Source organism: Pezoporus occidentalis, unplaced genomic scaffold (assembly GCF_034315485.1).
Source record: "Pezoporus occidentalis ecotype Australia unplaced genomic scaffold, CSIRO_AGI_Poc_V1 ctg181, whole genome shotgun sequence".
Taxonomy (NCBI): domain Eukaryota; kingdom Metazoa; phylum Chordata; class Aves; order Psittaciformes; family Psittacidae; genus Pezoporus; species Pezoporus occidentalis.
This window is the reverse complement of record NW_026913652.1, coordinates 654,835-678,027: the sequence shown is the minus strand read 5'-3', so window position 1 is coordinate 678,027 and position 23,193 is coordinate 654,835. Positions and strand designations below refer to the sequence as shown.

Here is a 23,193-nt window from a genome sequence, read left to right as displayed (position 1 = left end):
AACAAGATAAGGCTGTTAAAATCCCACTTATGCTTGGGAATTGACTGTAATGTTGTTCCTCTCCAATATGTAATTTTAGCTGCTCATTTTCTAGTCAAACTTACCTGTACATTCATCATCCTTCTACCTGAAGCACTATATACAAAGCCTCTGAGGGAATCTCATTTCACATATGCAAGTAGGTGGGTGATTTAAAGCTCTGTCCCTAGCCATTCTTGTGTTTTCCTTTTGCAATGCCAAAGCAACTAAGAGAAACAGACGGGCCCAGCACAAACAAACAGACCTAAAGGAGGGGACTCAGGTAATCCCTCAATGAAACTTATGGGCACAAAGTAATACTCCCAGAGAAAGGAAACAAATATGCCTCAAGTTAAGCCACACAGTTGGCAGAAACCTCTTCCTTTTTCAGGGTGCACCATGAAAAGAAACTCCTGCATATCTTCTGTATTTCCCTACCATCTTTTCTGCTCCTCTAGAGAATTCCAGAGTGAGCTACAATGTCACTACTGTGCGTATTGGATTGACGATCCCTGGGAAGTGTTCAAGGCCAGGCTGGACAGGGCTTTACACAACCTGGTCTAGCGGGAGGTGTCCCTGCCTGTGGCAGAGGGGTTGGAAATACATGATCTTTAAGGTCCCTTCCAACCAAAACCATTCTATGATTCTGTGATACCACTTCAGACTTCACACAATTTTGTTTCTAGCAGAGCCTGGCATATGACAAAACAGATCATCAATCAGGGCTTACACACAGTACCAGCAAACAAAAGAAACAATATAGCTAAGGATATACCCAAGACCTTGAAGATCACTGAGTTACAGTGTAGGGCTTAAAGACTTTTAGTAGTAGGACTTAACGCATGCAGAAACATTTCTAGCATTCACAGTTACAATCTTCCCCTCCTAGCAAACTTCAAAGCATTTTAAGACTTGTTTTTACTTGAAAGCTACCTCAAGAGTATATGAATAGCTTTATGATTAACACAGAGACTAATTTTATGCCTGAACAGCTGCATGTGAAAACAAATGACCAAGCTGTTGTAATGCGGTAACTGTTTGGACTTGCCTGCATTACAAAGTTTTGCCACTTTAGGGGCATTGATAACAGTCTCAAAAGTGAGGAGCTGATACCTTAGGTGAACAGAGTGTGGATGCATGAGTTTCAAGGTTGAAGAGAGGCAACAGAGTCTGAAACAGATATATTACCCCTTCAGTATGATAACAAAAAACCCACCCTCCTTCACCAATTTCACTAAGGCAACAGAACTTTCATAACACAGACTGCAGACTGGTAAATTCTGTCTTCTTAATAGCAGTCACAGAAAAGTCAATGTAAAATATTTATTCCTTTTTTTTCTTTTTTAAAGGAGTCACACCGAATGCTACGGCCAGCAGGAAGTGTGCAATCAGTACTTTCACCTTAAAATACTCAGCATTCTGGTAAGTTATCTTTATACTCAACTTTGTTCCCTCCAAATATACAGGCATATGGCTTTTCTCTTTATAATAGATACACAGAAGTGTAAGAAATAAAAAACTGGTCCCAGAATATTGTGGCACAATCAGAAAAGAGCCAGCAGAAGTGCTGAAGTTTTCACAGATGAGACAAAAAAAAACAACAACCCAAACAAACAAAAAACCACAAACATGAAGAAGCAGAAAAGCATAGTTGTCAAAAAGGATATAAATTCTTTGAAGATCACAGAATACAGATCAAAAAAAGTATGAGGCAGAGGAGAAGCACATGAATAAATACACTCTGGCTTCACATCATTGCAAGTAATTGATTCAAGACAAAATTTTGCATTATGGGGTTACAAAGGTAATTATACAAGTTGCTTAATCACCTTACCAAAGAGAATAATTTCATTAAACATGTAACATGTTGCTGAACCACTGAAGACTTACAAATGCGCAAGTCCAAAGCTTCAGTTGTTGTAGACTGCTTCCAAACAAAAAAACAAATGTTTGGACTTTTACCTTCCTGTGAGTATGTAGTGTAGCAAGTCCTCAGAGGGAGCAGTACTGCCAGAACCATGAAGTGATTCATCATTTATCCACCTTTTCCTGCACAAGACTTATCAGGAAAGAAGACATTTCTTTTTATTTGTTTCTTTTAAGAGAAATGCATGTCAGGCAATAGTCCAGATAATATTACTGTATTTAAGAATGAATAAAAACCCAACCACACAGACTCTAGGCAGTTTAAGAGAAATTCAGGAAGAACTGTTTTTAGGACCTGGTTGCATGATAGGAAAAATACACTACACTCAAAAAGTTCTATTTAAGCTAAACAAAACACAGTATCTTTAAATTTTCTAAGGAAATATATTCTGTCCTGATATATTTTGGCTTTACTCCTGCACAAATAACAAGATACCCAACACAGAAAAAAAAAAAAAAAGTATCAGAGTTGAAAAAGGCCTTTTTCTGCTCCACCTACAATCTGGCTTATGAATCCAGCAGACTCTGGCAAGCATGGTCTTGCCCTTTGCCAGCACACTATATGGATGGCTTTAGTTAAGACTGCAGTTGAAATACACCTATTATAGAATCATAGAATAGTGAGGGTTGGAAAGGACCTTAAGATCATCAAGTTCCAACCCCCCTGCCATGGGCAGGGACACCTCATACTAAACCATATCACCCAAGGCCTCATCCAACCTGGTCTTGAAGATCAAAGTCTTAGCAGCTTCCATTCCTAGGACTGTCACCTCAAGCACGACATAGCTCTATCTAGCATTCTTTTTACAGCTTTTACACTTACATTGTGATGAAATTCCTTTTGACTTGCACAGCTGAGTCCTGAAGGACTGATTGTGTATCAGATCTTGTAAGACATGAATAACCTGCAAATTCCATGCAGAAGGGAGAGGAAAACATTCAGCACCAGAATGGTTAAAAGCACTCACGCACAGAGGGTACAGGAGTCCAGGAAACAGGAATAGGACTATGGGCACAGCTATCTTTAATTTCCACATTTTACATTTCTGGAGCTGTGTAGAATACTGGTAAGAGTCTTCTACCACTGCTTCCATAACAGAATTTGAAACTGTTTTGCAAGACAGATAACCAGGATGACTTTCTGTCTCCACAAAGCCAAGGGCAGAACATTTACTGATTTCAGAAGGGCCAGTAACTCACACTAGAATTTCTTCCTAGCAGAAAACCTCCAATTTAACACCTCAAAGCTACAGACACTTCAATTTATTGATCCTTAGGTTTTGAGAAGCTCTGAATTTCTCCAAAGGATAAAAAGAAAAGATTTCAAAATATTTTTGCAGGTTTCTAAAGGTCACATGGAAATTATAAAAGTCCTGCATGCATCACTGCAACCCAGGGCTCCAACAATGCTAACAACAAACGCTAAAATCAATATGAACAAAGAATCTAAATATGCAATCACGTGCAACTAGTAGACTCTTCCACTTAGGGAAATCTGTTTACTTAACAGATTTTCTAAGTTTAGACTTACCACTTGATCAAATTTAATATCTAAAAGTGAAAAGAATTTGATATATTTTGCCTGGAATAAACACAACAGAATGGCTCTTTGTTATAGAGTGGCAAATATGTGACACAAAAAAGAAGTCTTTCCAAGGCAGATTACGTTAAAGCTCCTGGTAACTCTCCAATAGATTGTTATTCCTTTGAATTATACAAAATTAATATTGAGACACAAAGTCAAATCTTGCATGCCCTTTTTCAGAATAAAAAATGGAAAGAAAACTACCTTTAAAGTCAAGAGAGTTGACTCTCTGCTCTAAAACCAATTTAATACAAAGGTGGTCAGTTCGGTACAGCGGCATAACTCCTGACTTAATTATATCAGCATGATGAAAACCTGGCCTCACAGGACCCCTGATTTTGTAAACATTGTTGGGGTTGAACACACAAAATCTGCCCTATTTGTCATGTATCACTTTAAGCTAATATAGTGGCAAATTACTATGGAAGTCATGACATATTAGACTATTTATTTAAAATGCTTCCTATTTTGAAAACAAATCCAAACCCTTTTCTGGTCTTGAGAGGCATTCTCAACTACCCTATCAAAATAAATGTCTCATTTAACCATCTCTCTCCAGCCCTCTAAACTGTCAAATCACTAATGACACAGCCTAGATCACTTCTATTGATGCATAGTACAAACACTGTATGCTACTATAGGGCAGTGTAATATAATCAATAACCATCAGAATATAAACATATTTTGCACAGCTACAATGCTGTTCTCTATTCAGTATGTTAATAATCCAATTTAATATTGTATAATAAATTGTAATAATACATGCAATTGTAGGTATCGAACCATTTTTTCATTGGAAAAGTTCTGGAATTCTCTAACAAAAGAGAATACAAAGTAAATTTAAATAAATAAAATGCTATTCAAGAAAAAAGAAATACATTCATTCATATACAAGTAATATTCTGACTTACACCATTCTTATGCAGAAACTATAACTAAAATTAATTACATGCAATAATTACTACCAACTAATGTCAAGCACTTCTTCTGTATTATCAATAATTAAGTATCTTTACAAAATCACCTTTTAAAAATCAGTCTTGGTTACAAAGATTAAAAGAGAATCAAACCAGTTGTACAAAATACAACTGTATTAATTTAATTAAAAAAGAAACCAAAACAAAACACAATGCTAATCGATTACTGACATATTTGCCAAAAGTAAAAGTAATTGAACAACACAGGAAATGAAGACAGGAAACCAGGGAAGGTTTTAAGGTTTGTAATGCATCACCCTAAAAAAACAAAGGACTACCTCTGAGAAATAGTGAGCAGCTATCAAATACCACAAGAAAAGTGAGTCACAAGCACTGTTCTGACGAATAGCTTGGTTTAGATTTGCCAGCCTGAAAAGATATGAATGCAGTACTAGCATGCCACACAGTTCTTCATCTGAGAATTAATTATCACTGACCTGGGCTTTTTTAAGCCTAGAAGACGTTTTGTCATCACACTCCAACCTGTGTGCTTTGTTTCCATGAACTACAGGTAAGAACAAGAAGCTTTGTGCCAGTGTTTCTGAATATGGATGGCAGACATGCAATTTGAATTCTTTTTCCTTTCTACTTATTATTCATCATCAAGATAATTTTGCAATGGCATTTGTCTATCACAGAATCACAAAGCAGTTTGTCCAAATGAGTTGTGAAGAACTCCAAGGATGAATATTCCACAGCTTCCCTAAGCAATTTGTTCCAGGGCTTAACCACCCTCACTGTGAAGTTTTTTTTTTCTCCTCATATTCATATATTCCTATGTTCATTTCCTCTTCATATTTTGTTTGCACTTGTTTGCACCTGTTCTCTCCTGCCCTTTTGCTGCATATGTCTGCAAAAAGCTTACCTCTGTCTTCTCAGTAACTTTTAATTAATTAAGCAAGAACTAATAATAATAGAACTGCCCTTACTCTTCTCTTCTCAAGACTGAGCAATCTCAGTTCCATCAGTGATTCCTAGATGTGCTTCAGCCTCCAAAGCCTTCTGGTGTCTCTCCGCTGCACTCCGTCCAGTCCAACAGTCTTTCTGCTGTGAGCCCAAAACTGTACACAGTATTTTAGATATGGCCTCATAAGTATTAAATAAAAGGATATAATCACTCTCCTAATCTCTAATTCTTTGCTGTTATTAACAACAGTAGTTACAGTTCTAATCTCTGTGATGAATTTGGTTATTGGCTATCGTAATCACAGTGTGATTATTTCATATTGTGAAATGATCTATAATATGGACAATAATACTAAGCCATAATTTGAGGATGATTGGCACAAAATGATCTGTCAGTGCTACTGAAGTTAGTTGAGCAAGAAATTTTTCATTTTATCCTATCTTCTTCCTCTTTCTAAAAATTCAACATCTGTGAGGGAAATGAAGCAGGCTTTTGCCTTGTCAGGCTGTAGCCTGAATCACTGATAGATTTTTAATTCATTAATATATTCTTTACTTGTCATTCTTCCCATTGGAAAAATGTAACCTGGGGGGTGACAAAACAGACACAGACAGATTCAGGACTCCCCAGCCTAATTTGAAATTAATCAGCAGTGATAGATACATCAATAGAACAGAACCATTTTGGAGACGTGGTGGCAGTTGCAATAATATTCAGCAGCAACACAAACTGTTCAGAGATCTGCGATTCAAGAGAAATTGCTCCAGAACTGGAGAGAGGAGCAAATTACCTTGGGAAGAGATGAAACCTTCTTCAGTAGGTAGTTTGAAAATAGTCTAAATAAGTATCTCTGGGTAAACTATTTCTCCTTCAGTCAAAAGGCTGCCGTAGATGATCCCTGAAGTCCCATCCAGGCCAGTACTTTCCTGACGCCAGAGGAAAAAAAAAATCCCATTACTCATCTGGTAAACATGCACAAGATAAATATTTTGCCAACCTCTCTTCAAAAGCATTAAAGCACCAACACTTAACTGAAACCTCTTTCATAGTATTCAGTAGTCATTGTCTGGAAGCTGGAGCCATATGGTGCACATACTGCTGCAATACCTGGAATACTCATGTGTGCAAGAAAAGGAAGCCCCTGGTATGAACATCGAGTCATAGCTGACCACAGAGTCAATCTGGTTTGTATCAATCTTCCTCAAGCCACACATTTCAAATCATACTTCATACAACTTTCCTTTCTCAGTGCCCTTTGCTTTGCTTATTTGAAACAGTCACAACCCACACCCTCAAATGAATCAGGGCCTGTACGCAGGCTGGGAAAACAAAAGTTTTCAGCTGCTCGGATCCAGAAAATTTTATCAATTTACAGGATAGTATTAGGGACACCAAATAAACACTACTGATCAAACAGATTTTCCTAGAACAGACATGGAAGAGGACTGTCAGAGAGGCAAAAGCAGTAATAATGCTACTTTGGATTTATATCACATTCTTCAGCCCATACTCTAATTTCCTCTACTTCATAGACAGACAGACTGAGGATAAGAATCACAATTCAAAGTATATACCATGCAGTAGAAGGTTGGTAACATAACTGACATGTTTGGTGCCAAAATCTAATAAACTATTTCTGTAGGCACAAAAGAGATACCCCTAGAAAACAAGTCAGACCTTAGATAGACTAACTTGTCTATCTAAGGAGGTGTTTTTTAACTCTTGAATAGACAGGTAACTAGCTGAGTGCCAAAACGAGCAAGAATGCTCCACAGCCATGATTTGTACAAAGTGTTCCTCTGCTCTCCTGATTCCCACAATTCCCAATATGTCCCTTTGAAAACAAAAGTCCACAGCTAATTTGCAACAATTCTAAATTCTGAAAAAAATGAATAGGTGAAGCACCAAATTCTAAGGCAGATGAACCCTTCCTTCAGGCCTTGTACTCAGGCTTTCTTCTCCCAGACAATTTTAAAGATGGTTTCAATTACACTTAGAACACAAAATACGTATAAGACACTGAAAGTTCCTGATAAGCCTTCGTGATCTAATGGGTGAGCAACAGTTTTAAAAGCTATATAGGGAAGAAATGTATTTCTATCATTAAGGTCTAGTAGGCCTGTAATCATTTTACCACTTAGGAATAGCTTTACCTCCTGTGGTTTTGTTTGTTTTTTAACAGAAAGTTCTTGGATGCATTCTGTTGATTTTCTAAAGAGCTTCACCAAAACAGGAAAACATTATGTCCTTCATAGCTCCACAAAGGGTGCAACAAAACAAACAATCCAAACAAAAAAGCAAATTATTTTGGCAAAAAATGGGATCCAAAAACGTGAAGCCCTCAACAGGCTGTGTAAGACTACTCCTGCCCCATCAGAAAGCAAATCCTAAGGCTTGTAAAGAAGGAATCATGTAACATGGTGGCATGACTCATAAAAAGAGCAGAATAAATTTACTATGATTTTCAGGCATGGTCTGCTTGGAATGCTGTTAGGATCTGGTTTGCTCTGCTGGAGTATGGACTGGTCCAGGCATGCAAGAGTTAGATAAAAACAAAGAAAAAAAAAGGTTATAACAAAAAATAGACTCCAAAGAATGCAAGAACTACTCTGGATTATATATATTTTTTTTTCCTCATTAACTCTGATGAGTTTGAGATTAAATGACTGATTGCAGCTGTTTAAAAGAAAGCAGGAGCCACATTTGCGCAGTATGATGCTAGATTTAAAGGTCGGGGCTTGCACCTCGACGCAGTAGGAACAGGAAAGTTTAAACTCACCTGGGCAGGAGAGGCATCCGCATCCCACGATGTACCTCACCCAAGTAATTGCTGCTCAGGTCAAATTAGCAGCTTTTATGGTGTAGTTAAGCAGTGACATTCTGAAAGCAGAGAAGGTTAGCAGGTCACATAACTCCTTAAATCCAACTAAGTACCAGTGCTGCGGGGATGGTGTGTCGGGAGGATGAGGAACTCCCTGCCGCAGCCCTTCCGCACCCGCCGTGCCGAGGGATGCCTGTAAGAACGGGAGTTAAGGGTCAGGCAAAGGGTGAAAAAAGCTCAAGGGGTACCAGAAAGCCTAAAAGTCAAAGTGAAAACTCCACGGAGCGTTTCAAAACAGGTGCCGCGGTGGGGAGCGGTTTCCTCAAGCGGAACAAGGCTACGCTCCACTCAGCAAGAGCGCCGGGGTACTCCGCGGGAGGAGAGGCGAAGGAAGGCGGCGATTACTGAGGGAATGGGGTCTGCCGCGACAGGGGGGAATCGGCACCACTCACCTGCAGCCGCCGAGCTGCAGCCTCTGGAAAGGGGGACAGACGGCTCCTCGCCCGACGGCCAACGGGACACGTCAGCCCCCCCGACCAGTGCCGGGAAGAGCTGCGGCGTGGCCGTCCCTCGCTAGGCAGGGCCGCACCTCCTCCGACCTCGCGGGGGCCGGGTGAGCAGCGTCCCGGGAATCTTCCCCTTTCTCCGGGAAGCGCGGCCGGTTCCCTTGGCAGTACTCCCGAGGGCGGGCCCCCGGCCTCCCGCCATCCGTGCCGCAGCTCCTCCCGCCGTCTGAGCCCTCCTCGGGAAAGCCGGCCCCCGCGGAAGAGGGTCAGGCGGCAGGACGAGGCCGTGGGCATGGGGTCAGCGGCGACAAGGGCCGGCCCTGGTGTGGCCAAGCAGGGAGAGGAGGACAAGCAGGGTTAGCCTGAGAGTGAGGAGCAGGGAACGGACACTTTGCTCACAAGGCCACTTTCCCGATCTTCCCAGTCCCGAGCTCGTCAGGAGCTGCATATAGGAATGCGCCACCAGCCTTGCTGCTCGGTGGAAAAGAACCTGGGGGTGCTGATTGATGGCGCGTAACATGATCCAGTTTGTGCCCAGGCAGCCAAGAAAGCCTGTATCAAGCCAGTGTCAGAGATAACACTGCTCTCCCCCCCCCCCCCCTTTTCGGCACTGCTGAGGTTGCACCTTGAATCAGGTGTTCAGTTCTGGGATCCTTACTACAGGAGAGAAATTGTGCTGGAGCGGGTCCAGAATAGGGAAACAAAGGAAGGTGGCTCAGGGGGGATCTTGACTGCTTTCTGCAACTACCTGAAAAAGGATGGAGAGAAGAGATGGCTTGTCTTTTCTCCCAAGAAACAAGTTTTAAGGACAAGAGATAACAGCCTAAAGCTTCACCAGGGGAGGTTTAGATTGGATATTAGGTAAGATTTCTTCACTGAAAGGGTGATCAGGTATTGGAACAGGCTTCCTTGGAAGTGGTGGAATCACTGTCCCTGAAACTGTTCAAAAAACATGTAGAGGAGACCCTCCGTGACATGCTTTAGTGGTCTTGTCAGTCCTGGGGTGATGGTTGGACTTGATGTTCTCAAAGGCCTTTTCCAACCTACTTAATTCTAGGCCTCCAAGATGCCTGTGCCTCTGGTACCGTGGCCCTGGGGCTCCTGTGTCTCTTTGGCTGACTCTAGGGAGAAGGACAGTCACTCTGGCCACCAAGGTTGATGGGGTGAGGACGTGGCCTGGTTCTTGCAGCAAGGCTTGCAGAAAAGGCCATAACCTGTGTGGTATCTCACCACTGCCTTGCATGCAGCTGTCTGACAAAATCCCATTCAGAAAACACATTAAGGAGGGTTACGGCTTGCCACTCCCAGATGCATAGGACCATAAAGCAGGACAGGAGATGAGGAGTTCACCACACCTTTAGCCATCCCCTTGGGCTGTGGGTCCCATCTGACAGGTCTCAGCAGCACGTTCAGGTGCAGTATGCCTCAAGCTCCTTGCTTCCATCAGAAGAGGTACCTGTAAGAAAGTTTTGTTTAAACTTGTTACTTGCCCTTTTCAGGGTGTCTGTGGTGAAAGTTTCTCTAGTTTGTAGTGCTTTTGCATAAAAGAGGTCTTCTGTCTCTTACTTTTTATAAGCTATGTTTATAGGTTAAACATAATGTACTTATTAAGACACTGTTTTCCTTGATTTCCTTTGGGCTCTCTCAAGTTCTGAAAGCTTGGTTGCTTTTCATTGGAAGGATGGATGTGGACTGGGAAGTATTCCGGCTTACAGGCTGTATTACTTTTTATGCTTCCTGCTATATAGCTTGCCTGGTTTTGTTTTGTTTTTTTTTTTCCTTGGAAACAGCACTTACAGTTTGCTTGTGATCCACTTGAGCACCTTGATGCTTTTCTTCTTCTGAGCTGCTGACTAGCTAGTTGATCCCTGCCTCTGTGTTGTAGGGATATCTCATGCTTCCCTCTATTGAGTAACACCCTGTTCTTTAGTCAGTTTTTTCATTTTCTCATGATGCTTTTGCTTTCTAGTCAAGCAAATGATTAGTAGTCAAAGAATACTTTTATTCTTTAGATATTTATTCTGGAGAACTACATCTGTTTCTTCCCTAGAGTTTCTGTGCATGCTGTGTGAGTCATGTAAACAACTTTTAACAGAGGGTAACTACTTACTCATTTTTCATTGCCCCCATGCTGGCAGTTACACTTGTATAAGACCTCAGAAATATGAAAGATGTCTAAAATTGGATGCCAAAATTTTGGCTTCTCGTGTTTCTTTTTTTTGTTTTCCTCCCTTATAGTTATTCACAACTCTGTAATCTGCTAATAATGTTTTTAGACAGCAGAATTAGAAAAGCATACTGAAAAATTATCAATTCTGTATTTGAAAGCAGAATTTGAGAAATATGCCCTAGATCAAACATAGGGGGGTTGTACACTAAGGGATCTGCTAGGAAATGGCGTATCATCATGTAATGAAAACTAAAGGGAATAATTTAGGGCAGCTTAGTTCCAGCACTTTTTGAATCTTGAATGGGTGTCATTGCACTCCTTTTTGTCTTCTGTAGGAGTGAAAATCTTTTGCAGACACTTTTTAAGATATTATGTCACTTTTCTGCTTTCAGTCCCCTCATTTGAAAATGTTTCTTCTTTTAGACCTCTACTGGAGATAACTATGATATGTTTAACATTTTCTGAATCATTTCAACTCTTCTGAGATTATACAATGTTCAGCCCTCTCTTGCCTCTCCGTTTAGGTAGCAGCAATAATCTTGGATGCTGCTTTTGCACACTGATTAAGTTCCAGAACAGTGTAATAGCTTATCTTTTGAATGCTCCAGGCTTATGAACATATGAACCCATTGCTATCTAGAAATAATGTTCAAGGTACTAATTAGTAACTGAAAACCTAACAACTTATTGAATAATGTCTACAAGGAATTTTCACGCCGTGTCAGAAAGTGTTTCAAAAAGCACGTTATTGGATTTCTTATATCTGACGTGGAAAAAACAGAAATAGCAAGAAATAACAAAGGTAAATCCATGAAAGAACTTGGCACTGCAATGTGTCAAGTGTCACAGTGTCTACAGGATTTAAAGCCCAAAGTTAGGTGCTAAAGTTCTTTATATATCAAATCATAGCGATGTACTTTGGAAAGGCCTAGAAGGCAACATCCGGTCCAACCTGAGACCTTCTTTTTTCATGGCACAGAAGAAGAAATGACCACAGTTGTGAATTTCACCCCACATCTGCTAGGTGCTTAGTTACCTGTGTACATATATCCAGTACCCAGCTCTGATACGGCACAGGTGCATAACTGCACTGCTATGAGAGAGCTATGAGAGCTATTTGTAGAGAGAAGAGAAAATTGAAATGCAACCACACGTGAGGCTGTTGACCTGAGATAGTTAGTAGTTCAAGAGGGAAAGTACCAACATGAAAAGGTATAAAATCCTAAAGGAAAAAAAAAAATTCACCTGGGGAAGACTGGTCAAGTCTAGCTGGGGACTACCTAGGAATCGTTGTGTCATGTTATCAGTATGGATGGAGCTGGTGGAGGATGGCAACTTGGTGGTGTTAAGAGAGCCGTGAAAAGTTACCCTTCCCCTTTTGACTCATACCTGCCTGTCCAGCAGAGACTTCTCAGGTAGCTTAATAGGAGTGGCATGTTTGCTAATGGTTAGTCTAAAGCTTATTAAACCCTAACTAATAAGCCAATGTGTGTTAGCCAATAACTAACTGTTTTGTTTTGAATTATATATATTCTTCTTTCAGAGTCTCTGTGCCTGGCTAAAAGTACCTGAACAAACTGACCAAGTGTGATGGATGCACTCAACTCCTTAACCAAACTAGTGGTACAGGCTCCAAAGGAGATAAAGGGTTAAGCCATAACTATGTCAAGAACTTCTTTAGTTCCAATATCTTATCTGAAAACTCACGAAGGAACAAGTGAGCATCAATGCATACGATTAACACATGAATATCAATGTGTTCCAAGACTCATTTGTCAAGGAACAATGAAATTTGTGGGTACAAGGATATTATGTATACCTTTCCCACCGCATGTAGTTAGACTTCAAGCCAGCCACTTTATTCCATTAGTATGACTGCATAAGTGAGCTTTTTTTGAGCTATCCCTGCTAAGCAGCTGGCTGCATGGCAGTCTCACCTTGGGCTAGGGCACCTCCCAGGGTTGCCCCTTGAGGCAGAGAGACCTCTCACCAACTGCAGATCTTTGACAGATGCTGTGCGTAACCTGGCATTTGCTAAGCCACTGTCCATTACATTTGAAAAGTCATGGCAGTCAGGTGAAGTTCCTGACAACGGGAAAAAGGGTAATGTAACCCCCATTTTCAAGAAGGGGAAAATGGATGACCCAGGGAACTACAGACCAGTCAGTCTCACCTCTGTGCCTGGCAAAATCTTGGAGCAGATTCTCCTGGAAGGCATGCTAAGGCACATGAAAAACAACAAGGTGCTTGGTGACAGCCAGCATGGCTTCACTAAGGGGAAATCCTGCCTGACTGATTTGGTGGCCTTCTATGGTGGGGCTATGGAACTGATGGACAGGGGTAGAGCAGCTGATGTCATCTACCTGGACTTGTGCAAAGCGTTCCACACTGTCCCACACGACATCCTTGTCTCTAAATTGGAGAGACATCAATTTGGTAGATGGACCACCCAGTGGATAAAGAACTGGCTGGATGGCCACATGCAAAGCGTTCTGGTCAATGGCTCAATATCCTGCTGGAGTGGTATTCCTCAGGGATCGGTGTTGGGACCGGTCTTGTTCAACATCTTTGTCGCTGACATGGACAGTGGAATTGAGTGCGCCCTCAGCAAGTTTGCCAGTGACACCAAGCTGTGTGGTTCAGTTGATACGCTGGAGGGAAGGAATGCCATCCAGAGGGACCTTGACACGCTTGTGAGGTGGGCTGATGCCAACATTATGAAGGTTAACCATGCCAAGTGCAAGGTCCTCCACCTGGGTCGGAGCAATCCCAGGCACAGCTACAGGTTGGGCAGAGAAGAGATTCAGAACAGCCCTGCGGAGAAGGACTTGGGGGTGTTGGTTGATGAGAAAATGAACATGAGCCGGCAGTGTGCACTCGTAGCCCAGAAACCAACCGTATCTTGGGCTGCATCAAAAGGAGCATGACCAGCAGGTCGAAGGAGGTGGTCCTGCCCCTCTACGCTGCTCTCGTGAGACCTCACTTGGAGTATTGTGTGCAGTTCTGGTGTCCTCAACATAAAAAGGGCATGGAACTGTTGGAACAAGTCCAGAGGCCGATACTTTTGGCAGTGGTACTTTAAGCAGTCTAAATCACCCATCTGTGACACCAAGAGGGGCCATAACAGACTTCCCATTCAAAGGAGGACTTCACCTGTCTGGTAAGTCTTGAAAACCTCCAAGAAAGGCAATAATCAGAGACTTGGAGGTGAGCTGTTGTAGAACTGCACTTCCTTCCAAGGGACAATTTTTAACTAACATCCAACCTGAGCATCCCAAACCACAATTTCTGACTGTTGCCTCATGTTATCTTGTGCCATCTGCCATTACAAGGAAGAGCTGCTTGTCTGCTTTGTAACTAACTGTCTTCCAGGTAGTTGTAGGTTATCTTTAGGTGGTCCTTTAGCCTGCTCTGGAAACTAACCAGGCTTCTAGTTCATGTTCTGTAGGCCACAGACAATTTTGGTACCCCTCTGTGATATCTTCTCCTTTTTCTCAACATCTCTCTTGAACTGGGGTGCTCCCATATTAGTCTCTTTAAGGGAAATATTATAGCCCTGCATCAGCACACAGAGCAATCTAGGTCCTCCTTTTTGTTCATTAACATAGCATCACTTCAGAAGGGCACCTGAGTGTGATGATTCCCCTCTGAAGTATGAGAGCTTCCCCATAATGCTGTCCTTTCAGCTTCTTGTGCATAAGCTTGGTGTGGGCATCCCTTGGTTGCCAACCCAGTCCACCTGTCCTCACTTCATTGTCATTCATAACCTCTCTCCTCATCATTCCTAGTTTGAGCTCTTGTCAGGATGGCCAACCTGTTGGCAAAGATTCTTTCCACTTAAATTGCTGTAATCTGCTCATAGCAGTCCTCAGTGGTCAGCAAGCTTTTATCCCTTGGTCATAAAAGCTGATTCCTTAGTGTTGACATAAGCTGTGCTGTGTTGACCTACAGAATTCTCCACTCGCTGAGGCCACCATTCCCCTTCATTGACAGGACTGAGGAGATACCACCTGAGCTCCCCTGCCTTTGGGTCTAATCTCCAGAGCCAGGTGGTCACACTCGATACACTCAGGGTTTCTCCTCACAGTGTCATTGATACCTCATGGAAGATCAGTACAGGATACTTGTCTTAATGTCCAAAAGATCAGCATGGGGTACTAGTCTCAGTGCCAAACAAGCCTAAGCCGTCTTTCCACAATGTCCTGGATCCAAGCCCTCAGCAAGCAGACCTTCCTAGGCAATAGGTCAGCAGATAAGAGCCTCTATCCCCTAGAGCAGTGACCCTGCCACTATGACTCACTCTCTGCATGCTTAGGCTCAGCTGGCTGTTCTTATGCTCTGTTAAGCAGTTCCCAGGCCCTCATCTGCTTCCAGAACACAGAGCCTATGCTGTAGTCAAAGATCTGCATGCAGAGAAGACATCCACCTGGTGCCAGAAGTCACAAGCTTACAGTCTTCCTTATTCAATCCAGTGCACACAGATGCTGCCTATCCCAGCTTTAGCACAGTTGGGGATTCAAGCTTTTGCAGATGTAGAATCTTGGCATTCTGGTGAGGTGCACTAAAAAGCCTTCTCTCTGACATCCTCCCTAGTTCGAGTCAGCTGAAGAAAAAAAGTCAAAGCACCCTTTTACCATGAATAGCTGATTGAACTCATTTGGAATTGCTTAGACCTAGTAGAAGACCTCCTGTCTTTTCCTAGTAGCAGTAGACACACTGAAGTTCCTGAAAGAATTCCCAGGAGTTCTCCAGTGATCTAGAAATTCCCATAAAATCTAGAAAATCTGGAGGCAGAGCCTGGAGACTGCTGTGCAGTCTGTTGGCTGCCTCCATTAGCTGTCATCATTTAGTCACGTGTGGTTTGGGTTTTTTGTTTGGTTTTTTTTTTTGATTCTCCAAATACAAGTATTTGCACGTTTCCTTAGTAAGAATACTCAGGTAAAGAGTTTTGACGATCTGCTTTAGGAAGGCAAGTGCTAAAATAATTACCATTCAAGGGACTACAGCATCTTGTTGTGTAATAAAGTTTAACTGGCCTTACACCTGAATTTGGGATTTTAAGCAGTGAGTCCACAGCATATACAACACTAACTAAACCACAGCAATGCTGTTTGGCAGTTTACATGCATGGATAAAGAAGGGAATGTAAAAGAGACGTAGGGGACGAGAGGGTGTGCTTGGGCAGGTTTGTGTCTCCTTTCATACAGGGATTGTTGATGTAAATGTTTGTGCTAGCAATATCCCACACTGCCTACAGTTCAGGCAATGTAGGGGTGAACTCACTGAAAGTTATCTCTGCAGAATTCTGGAGGAAAAAAATTAAGTCAGGCAAATATTCAGATTTTTTTTTTCAGGGAAAATATTCAGATTTTTTTCATATTTTGCTGTATCAGTAAATGTTATTTACTGATCTTTGGGTAGATAGAGTGGGTAGATATTTGGGTAGATAGAGAAAATGACTTGGCCTAAAAGGGAAGAATAGCTTGATTAAGGTTCTGAATAGAAAAAATTCATGCCACTTAATCTCCATGGGTCTGTTTTCCTTAATTAGTTGGAGGTAATAGTATGTCCTTTTTGCTTCTTTTTAATTTCTCTTGTCAGTTTTTAGATGAAAGACTGCTTCTGGCTTTTGCTGCTGTGCTATATCATATAACTGGACATGAAGTCCAGGTTTTCTCTATTGAAATCTGTGTTCAACAATGTGCTTGCAATGTTATCTGATTTACTTCCAGCATTTACAAAATCTACACTGATGTTGGTGTACTAATAGTTTTTACCCATATACTGACTTCTACAGTGCGGTAAATATGCCCCTTATGAGTAATAAAAAGGCAATTTTCTGCTTTCTCCATCCTTCAGGAAGAAAGCAAGCCACTGAAACAATGCTATCTACATTAACAGGATCATGTCAAAGGAAAAAAAAACAAAAACAACTTCAAACAGGATGTACAAAAGAGAATTCCCTTTCTCAGGCACTGAATCAGTGACTTGAGACAAGAGAAATGGGGTAGTTAAAAGTTGCTCACAAAACAATGCGATGAAAGACTTCACTTTACGATGTTATTTAAAGTAGAAGCAGAAATATTGGCCTGTATTTCAAGAGTTTCTGATTCTAGTTAGCTAATGATCATATGCATGAGTTTCTGAACAGTTTACTAGAGATGTTGACTGTCTTATAAAAAGCCAGTAATTTGTATGAAAAAGCTTGAAGTCCTTTCAGCTATGAATTTATATTTAATATTGTGTGAAAGAGGCCATGTGAAGCCTTAGCGAAGAAAAAATCACACTCACAACCTCATTCTCATAATTCTTCCCTTAAAATTTTCCCTGCCAGAAACTCCACTGCCTTCCAATGCAGTCCCTAGCTAGGACCTAAATATCCATAGCAGTAGAAAGTTCTCTCATATGTGAACCAAAAATACTTACTAGCTCTTTGCACTCACTCTTTGCCTAAAACTAACTGAGACCAATTTATTCCTGTCTGTTTTGCAGCAGCCATTGAATTGCTAAGATTAGTAACAGGACCTCCTCAGCTCTCTCTAGGCAAAACAAGATTTTCAGTGGTTTAAAGAATGCAGATCATGATCACCGCTATTCACATCTGTGTCCAGTTCTGAAAGAAGAAATAGAGGACACAGTACTCCCAACAGGAGCATTGTCAACAGTTTATTAACTCACAGATGACACTTCTGTTCCTACCTATCTGTGTATGCGCTGTTTCCTCAGAAGCAATATGTTGTTTATTTATGATACACCTTTATCTGTAAGCCAAACATCATGGACCATGCCAACTCTTCTCTTTCCTGGTTGTTCAATTATTTCTGCTAAAGACTACAACCTTGCAGGTTCCCTATTGAGGCACTGTTTTTCTAATTTTTCAACATGTCTTTGGATCTTAATCTGGATTTCTGATGTGCTTGTGATCCCTCATAGCTTCATGTCATTTGGAAATCCAAGGCATCTTTTATCAGATTGTTGACTGCTATCAGGCAAGACAGATCTTTCCAGCTCCACTGAAGACACTGTACGCTGGACTGCAGGAAAAGGAGCGTGTCCAACCGGTCAAGGGAGGTGATTCTTGCCCTCTACCCTGTTCACGTGAGTCCCCAGCTGCAGTACTGCATCCAGCTCTGAAGTCCCCAACAGAAGAAGGAGGTGGACATGTTGCAGCAAGGCCAGAGGAGGGGCATGAAGATTGAGCACCTCTCTTAGGAAGACAGGCTGAAGGAGTTGGGTTGTTCAGCTGGAGAAGGTCCCAGGGAGACCTTAGAGCAGCCTTACAGTACCTAATGGGACTACAGGAAATCTGGAGTGGGACTTTTTATGAGGTCATATAGGACAAGGGGGAATGACTTCAAGCTGAAAGAGGGTAGATTTACACTAGATATTAGGAAAAAAATTCTTCACTGTGGTGGTGCTGAGGCACCGGAACAGGCTGCCTGGAGAAACTGTGGATGCCCCATCCCTGGAAGTGTTCAAGGCCGGGTTGGATGGAGCTCTGAGTAACCTGTTGTAATGGAAGTTTGGGCAGGGTTGTTGGAACTGAATGATCTTTGAGGTCCCTTGCAACCCAAACCCATGTATGATTCTATGGTTATTCCTTCCTAACAGTGAGCTATTGCTAATTGCTTTTTGACTGCACATTGGCACTGTTTTCCATGACAATGCTCCTCATACAAGATTTAATTCCTAATGAGAAACAAATTCTATGTAGAGTTAGTAGTTGCAGAAATACTCTTCCAAAGCAAAGGACAATAAAGCATTCTTGAGTTAAACTGCACTGGGCTGAACAATTTCTGGTGTTCTTTTTAGCACAGCCAGAATGACAAAAGATTTTCAGCAGTATTCATGAAGTTCCTCTGGGAATAATTTTGGTCATCCCACAGCTGTAGAGAAGTCATTGAAACTGTATAGCCATGCTAGTGTTGGACTGTGTTAATATTCTTTGCTTCTTAATGGCATCTTAGCTTGGAGTCAAGCTAGGATTCCTTGCTGCCAGCCTGAACTGTCTCATGAAATGTTGGAGGGAGGGACGGCATAATTGCATTTATTCTGTAGGTGCACACTAAGTGTCCTATGTAAATATGGTTTGAGCTTTCTGTAGAGATTTCCATCATGCCTGTAGTAGGTCACTGGAAAACACAAGGCCTGAGCTTTTATTGAATTGCAGTGTATTGTAGACAAACTTGTGTGGTTCCAGCAACAGTCTCTTCTCCAGGCATATCTCTTTGATCAAGTAATAATGGTGGTTCCTAAAAAGAGACAGTGCACGTATTACATATAATCTGATATGATCTCAGCTAATAGCAACAAGTGTGTAAAAGGTGTGTAAAACTGAAAATCATAGTAGCATAAATAAGTTATGGAATAACTGAAGAAAAAAGGATTGGTATTTGCCATTAACTAATAATTGCACAAAAATCCCTGTGTGAAGCAATTCTTATTAAAATGACAAAGAAGTGAAATGTAAAGAAATAAGAATTAGTATGTAACTTCAAGTCACTTTTTTTTGTATATAATTGGTTATATAATGCTTAATTATTTCAGTTCTGGTTTTATTCACAACGTCCATTTCCCCAGTGAAGACTGAGATACATGAAGTTCACTTGTTCTGTAGATCTTTCATATTTTATTTCCTCCCACTTATCAAATGGAAAGGCTGCAGTTTAGTTATTCTGAATTATTCAAACCAAGTTCAGAAGCTAAAAAAATGATTCTCTATAATCTTTTTGTTTATGGCCCTTATCTGTCATGTCATATAATTCAAATTTATAGAATCATAGAATCATAGAATTGTTAGGGTTGGAAAGGACCTTAAGATTATCTAGTTCCACCCCCCCTGCTGTGAGCAGGGACACCTTACGCTAAATCATATCACCCAAGGCCTCGTCCAACCTCGTCTTGAACACTGCCCGGGGTGGAGCATTCATAACCTCCCTGGGAAACCTATTCCCGTGCCTCACCATCCTAACAGGAAAGAATTTCCTTCTTTCATCCAACCTAAACTTCCCCTGTTTAAGTTTTAACCCGTTACCCCTTGTGCTATCACTGCAGACTCTACTGAAGAGTCCCTCTCCATCATCCCTATAGGCCCCCTTCAGATATTGGAAAGCTGCTATGAGGTCTCCACACAGCCTTCTCTTCTCCAGGCTGAACAGCTCCAACTTCCTCAGCCTGTCTTCATACAGGAGGTGCTCCAGTCCCTTGATCGTCCTCGTGGCCTCATCTGGACTTGTTCCAACAGTTCCATGTCCTTTTTATGTTGAGGACACCAGAACTGCACACAATACTCCAGGTGAGGTCTCACGAGAGCAGAGTAGAGGGGCAGGATCACCTCCTTTGACCTGCTGGTCATGCCCCTCTTGATTCAGCCCAGGATACGGTTGGTTTCCGGGCTGCAAGCGCACACTGCCGGCTCATGTTCATTTTCTCATCAACCAACACCCCCAAGTCCTTCTCCACAGGGCTGCTCTGAATCTCTTTCCTGCCCAACCTGTAGCTGTGCCTGGGATTGCTCTGACCCAGGTGGAGGACCTTGCACTTGGCATGGTTAACCTTCATAAGGTTGGCATCAGCCCACCTCACAAGCGTGTCGAGGTCCCTCTGGATGGCATTCCTTCCCTCCAGCGTATCAACCGAACCACACGGCTTGGTGTCATCGGCAAACTTGCTGAGGGCGCACTCGATCCCACTGTCCATGTCAGCGACAAAGATGTTGAACAAGACCGGTCCCAACACCGATCCCTGAGGGACACCACTCGTTACTGGTCTCTAGCAGGACATTGATCCATTGACAACAATTCTTTGCATGTGGCCATCCAGCCAGCTCTTTATCCACCAAGTGGTCCATCCATCAAATTGATGTCGCTCCAATTTAGAGACAAGGGTGTTGTGTGGGACAGTGTCGAACGCTTTACACAATTCCAGGTAGATGACATCAACTGCTCTACCCCTGTCCATCAGTTCTGTAGCCCTATCATAGAAGGCCACCAAATTGGTCAGGCAGGATTTCCCCTTAGTGAAGCCATGCTGGCTGTCACCAACCACCTTGTATTTCGTGTGCCTTAGCATGCCTTCCAGGAGAATCTGCTCCAAGATTTTGCCAGGCAGAGAGGTGAGACTGACTGGTCTGTAGTTCCCTGGCTCATCCATTTTCCCCCTCTTGAAAATGATGGTTATAATTCCCTTTTTCCAGTCATCTGGAACTTCACCTGACTGCCATGATTTCTCAAATATGATGGCCTGTGGCTTCGCAACTTCATTTGCCAAATGTATGTACATCAATTTAATCTAATAATAATTTCCCATCTTTTCTCTATCTAACTTAGTTGGAAACTAAAGATGCTAAAGCTACCAAATTTTGTGGTGGTATTAGCAATGTAGTTGCACTAAGCACAGTAATAAATTCATCACTAACTAATGAGTGTTTACACCATTTAGGCACTTACTTACCCTTGAGGGTGCTTGAGTTTAGAGACCAGCGTCTTCCAAGTATCTTTAAAAGTCCTAGTTTCACCTCTGAGTAGATAAATTCCAACCTGCTCATGTCTCAGAACTATTCTTTCCTATCAGGTTGCACCAGGTACAAGTAGGCTGCCTTTCAAACTCCCACGAGCTTTTTTGTCTTTCTCAACAATGTCATAGCTTTAACTGGAGGGAAGTGTCTGTCCCCATTTACACAATCCTTAAACCTGTAGCTTTAGTCATTTCTGGGGGTTGTTCCAAGTGTATATTTGAATTTCTTTCAACTGAAGATAAAGGATTGAATCCTTCTATATACTTTCATATTGAGCACTCTGGTCAGTAGATTATTATAAAAGGACGGTGTGCCTTCACATTTTATAAGAGGGTGTCCTCAGCATCTTCCTGTGAGGGACAAATATGTGCAACGTGCAATAGTCATTCCTTGAGAAATTAGCTTCCTGGGAATTCCCCCACCTAGTTTTTGACCTCAGAAACATTTGTGCAGGTTTTACGCTCCTCACACTGAAACAGCTGTGTGCGTATGAAGTCTAGGTGCTTGGGAAATGTGAATGAAGAGATGCCAAGTGCATTCAGACTTTCAGATTAATGGGTACCTAGACGAATTCCAGAGGGGGAACCAGCTTTTGCCTAAAAGTCTTTTTAAGTAGCTGTGCTGTTTATTGGCTCACCCCGAAGACATCAATCTCAAAAATATCCAGTCTCAGAGTCTCAAATTTGAGGCACTAAGGGCATTATTTTCAAATAGGGTCGTTTTTTTGTTTGGTGGGGTTTTTTTTGGAGGTTTTTTTGTTGGGGGGTTGTGTTTTGTTTTGTTTGTTTGTTTGTTTGTTTTTGTTTTGTTTTGTTTTGTTTTTTTCCTGGAGAAACTCTCTGCTACCATCTTGTGGTAAACTAGCGGAAGAGACATCAAGAGCAAACATTTTTACTTGTGTGGGGAGTCACGGGTTAAAATTCATTATGTATTTGGAGCACTGGACTAATATCGAAAGTGTGATAGATTTCAGGAAAGGAGAGTGAGCAGCATTCTTGATCGAAGTCGTTTTTCTATTGTCATATATTGAGATTGTGTGCGCAGATATTCTGGATATGCGCTATTTTTTTAATGTGAGAAAGTTTGCTAGGATGAAAAAGGGACTCAGGAGTTCTGACTGTGCGATCAGAACATTAGTTATAGTGGTAGCAGGGCTACTTGATGAACTTTATAGTTCATTAGACTGCATTTATTTAGGTCATATATACAGCACTATCCCATTGAGGTACAACAGATATAGCCTGTTTTGAGTGATTGTGTAATGGACTTGGACATATCCAAGAGGAGAAGGTGGTTCCCTGTGGATTCTTGCTGTGCTATGGACTTTCACTCTCATGTAAGAACAGATGTGAAGTCTTCTGCTAACTCAGTATCTGATGGAAAAATCATGCATATTACCCACTGAAGCCATTAACAGTAAAGGAGCTCTAGTTGATACCCATTACTGTTTAGCACAGATGAAACTGAAGTAACCAGAGAAGAGCCAGGCAAGGCACTGGGCGAGCAGGCAGTAAGGGAGAACGAATCCCAGCATTTGCATAACAAAGATCAAGGATGTAATGTTCAGGATTGTATCAGTGTATGGACAGTAATGCTTTCAGATGCAAAAGGTAACATTCCAGCTGGAGATAACAGCTACCAAGAGGTGACATATAGGTTACTTGTCTGCAAAAATCCCCCTGGTGGCTTGGGACTAACCTAAGGCCATTCCTGAGTTCTGGGGCGCAAGAAGTCTGACAGGACATGATGGAGTACAGGCATGCTTCT

General features: G+C 41.8%; 1 protein-coding gene and 1 long non-coding RNA gene across 4 annotated transcripts in view; one reads left to right on the top strand and one right to left on the bottom strand.

The window, feature by feature from the left end:
• LOC134162012 (oncostatin-M-specific receptor subunit beta-like) overlaps positions 1-6,362 on the bottom strand; it is a 29,500-nt gene extending 23,138 nt beyond the window's left edge. For 2 of the 3 annotated variants that reach the window (XM_062615422.1, XM_062615423.1), the window contains exons 1-4: positions 6,204-6,339; positions 5,436-5,567; positions 2,768-2,849; positions 1,981-2,077 (exon numbers count right to left, since the gene is read on the bottom strand). In XM_062615422.1, coding sequence (XP_062471406.1) covers positions 1,981-2,053 — 73 coding nt within the window. In that variant the 5' untranslated portion in view covers positions 2,054-2,077; positions 2,768-2,849; positions 5,436-5,567; positions 6,204-6,339. Of the gene's footprint in view, positions 1-1,980; positions 2,078-2,767; positions 2,850-5,435; positions 5,568-6,203 lie in introns of all 3 variants that reach the window. The other variant, XM_062615421.1, reaches the window with a different exon arrangement.
• Positions 6,363-8,706: 2,344 nt separating this feature from the next.
• On the top strand, positions 8,707-19,155 carry LOC134162016 (uncharacterized). The gene is made up of 3 exons (XR_009964162.1): positions 8,707-8,847; positions 16,770-16,917; positions 17,403-19,155. It is a non-coding gene; the product is annotated as an uncharacterized LOC134162016 (long non-coding RNA).
• Positions 19,156-23,193: the final 4,038 nt, after the last annotated feature.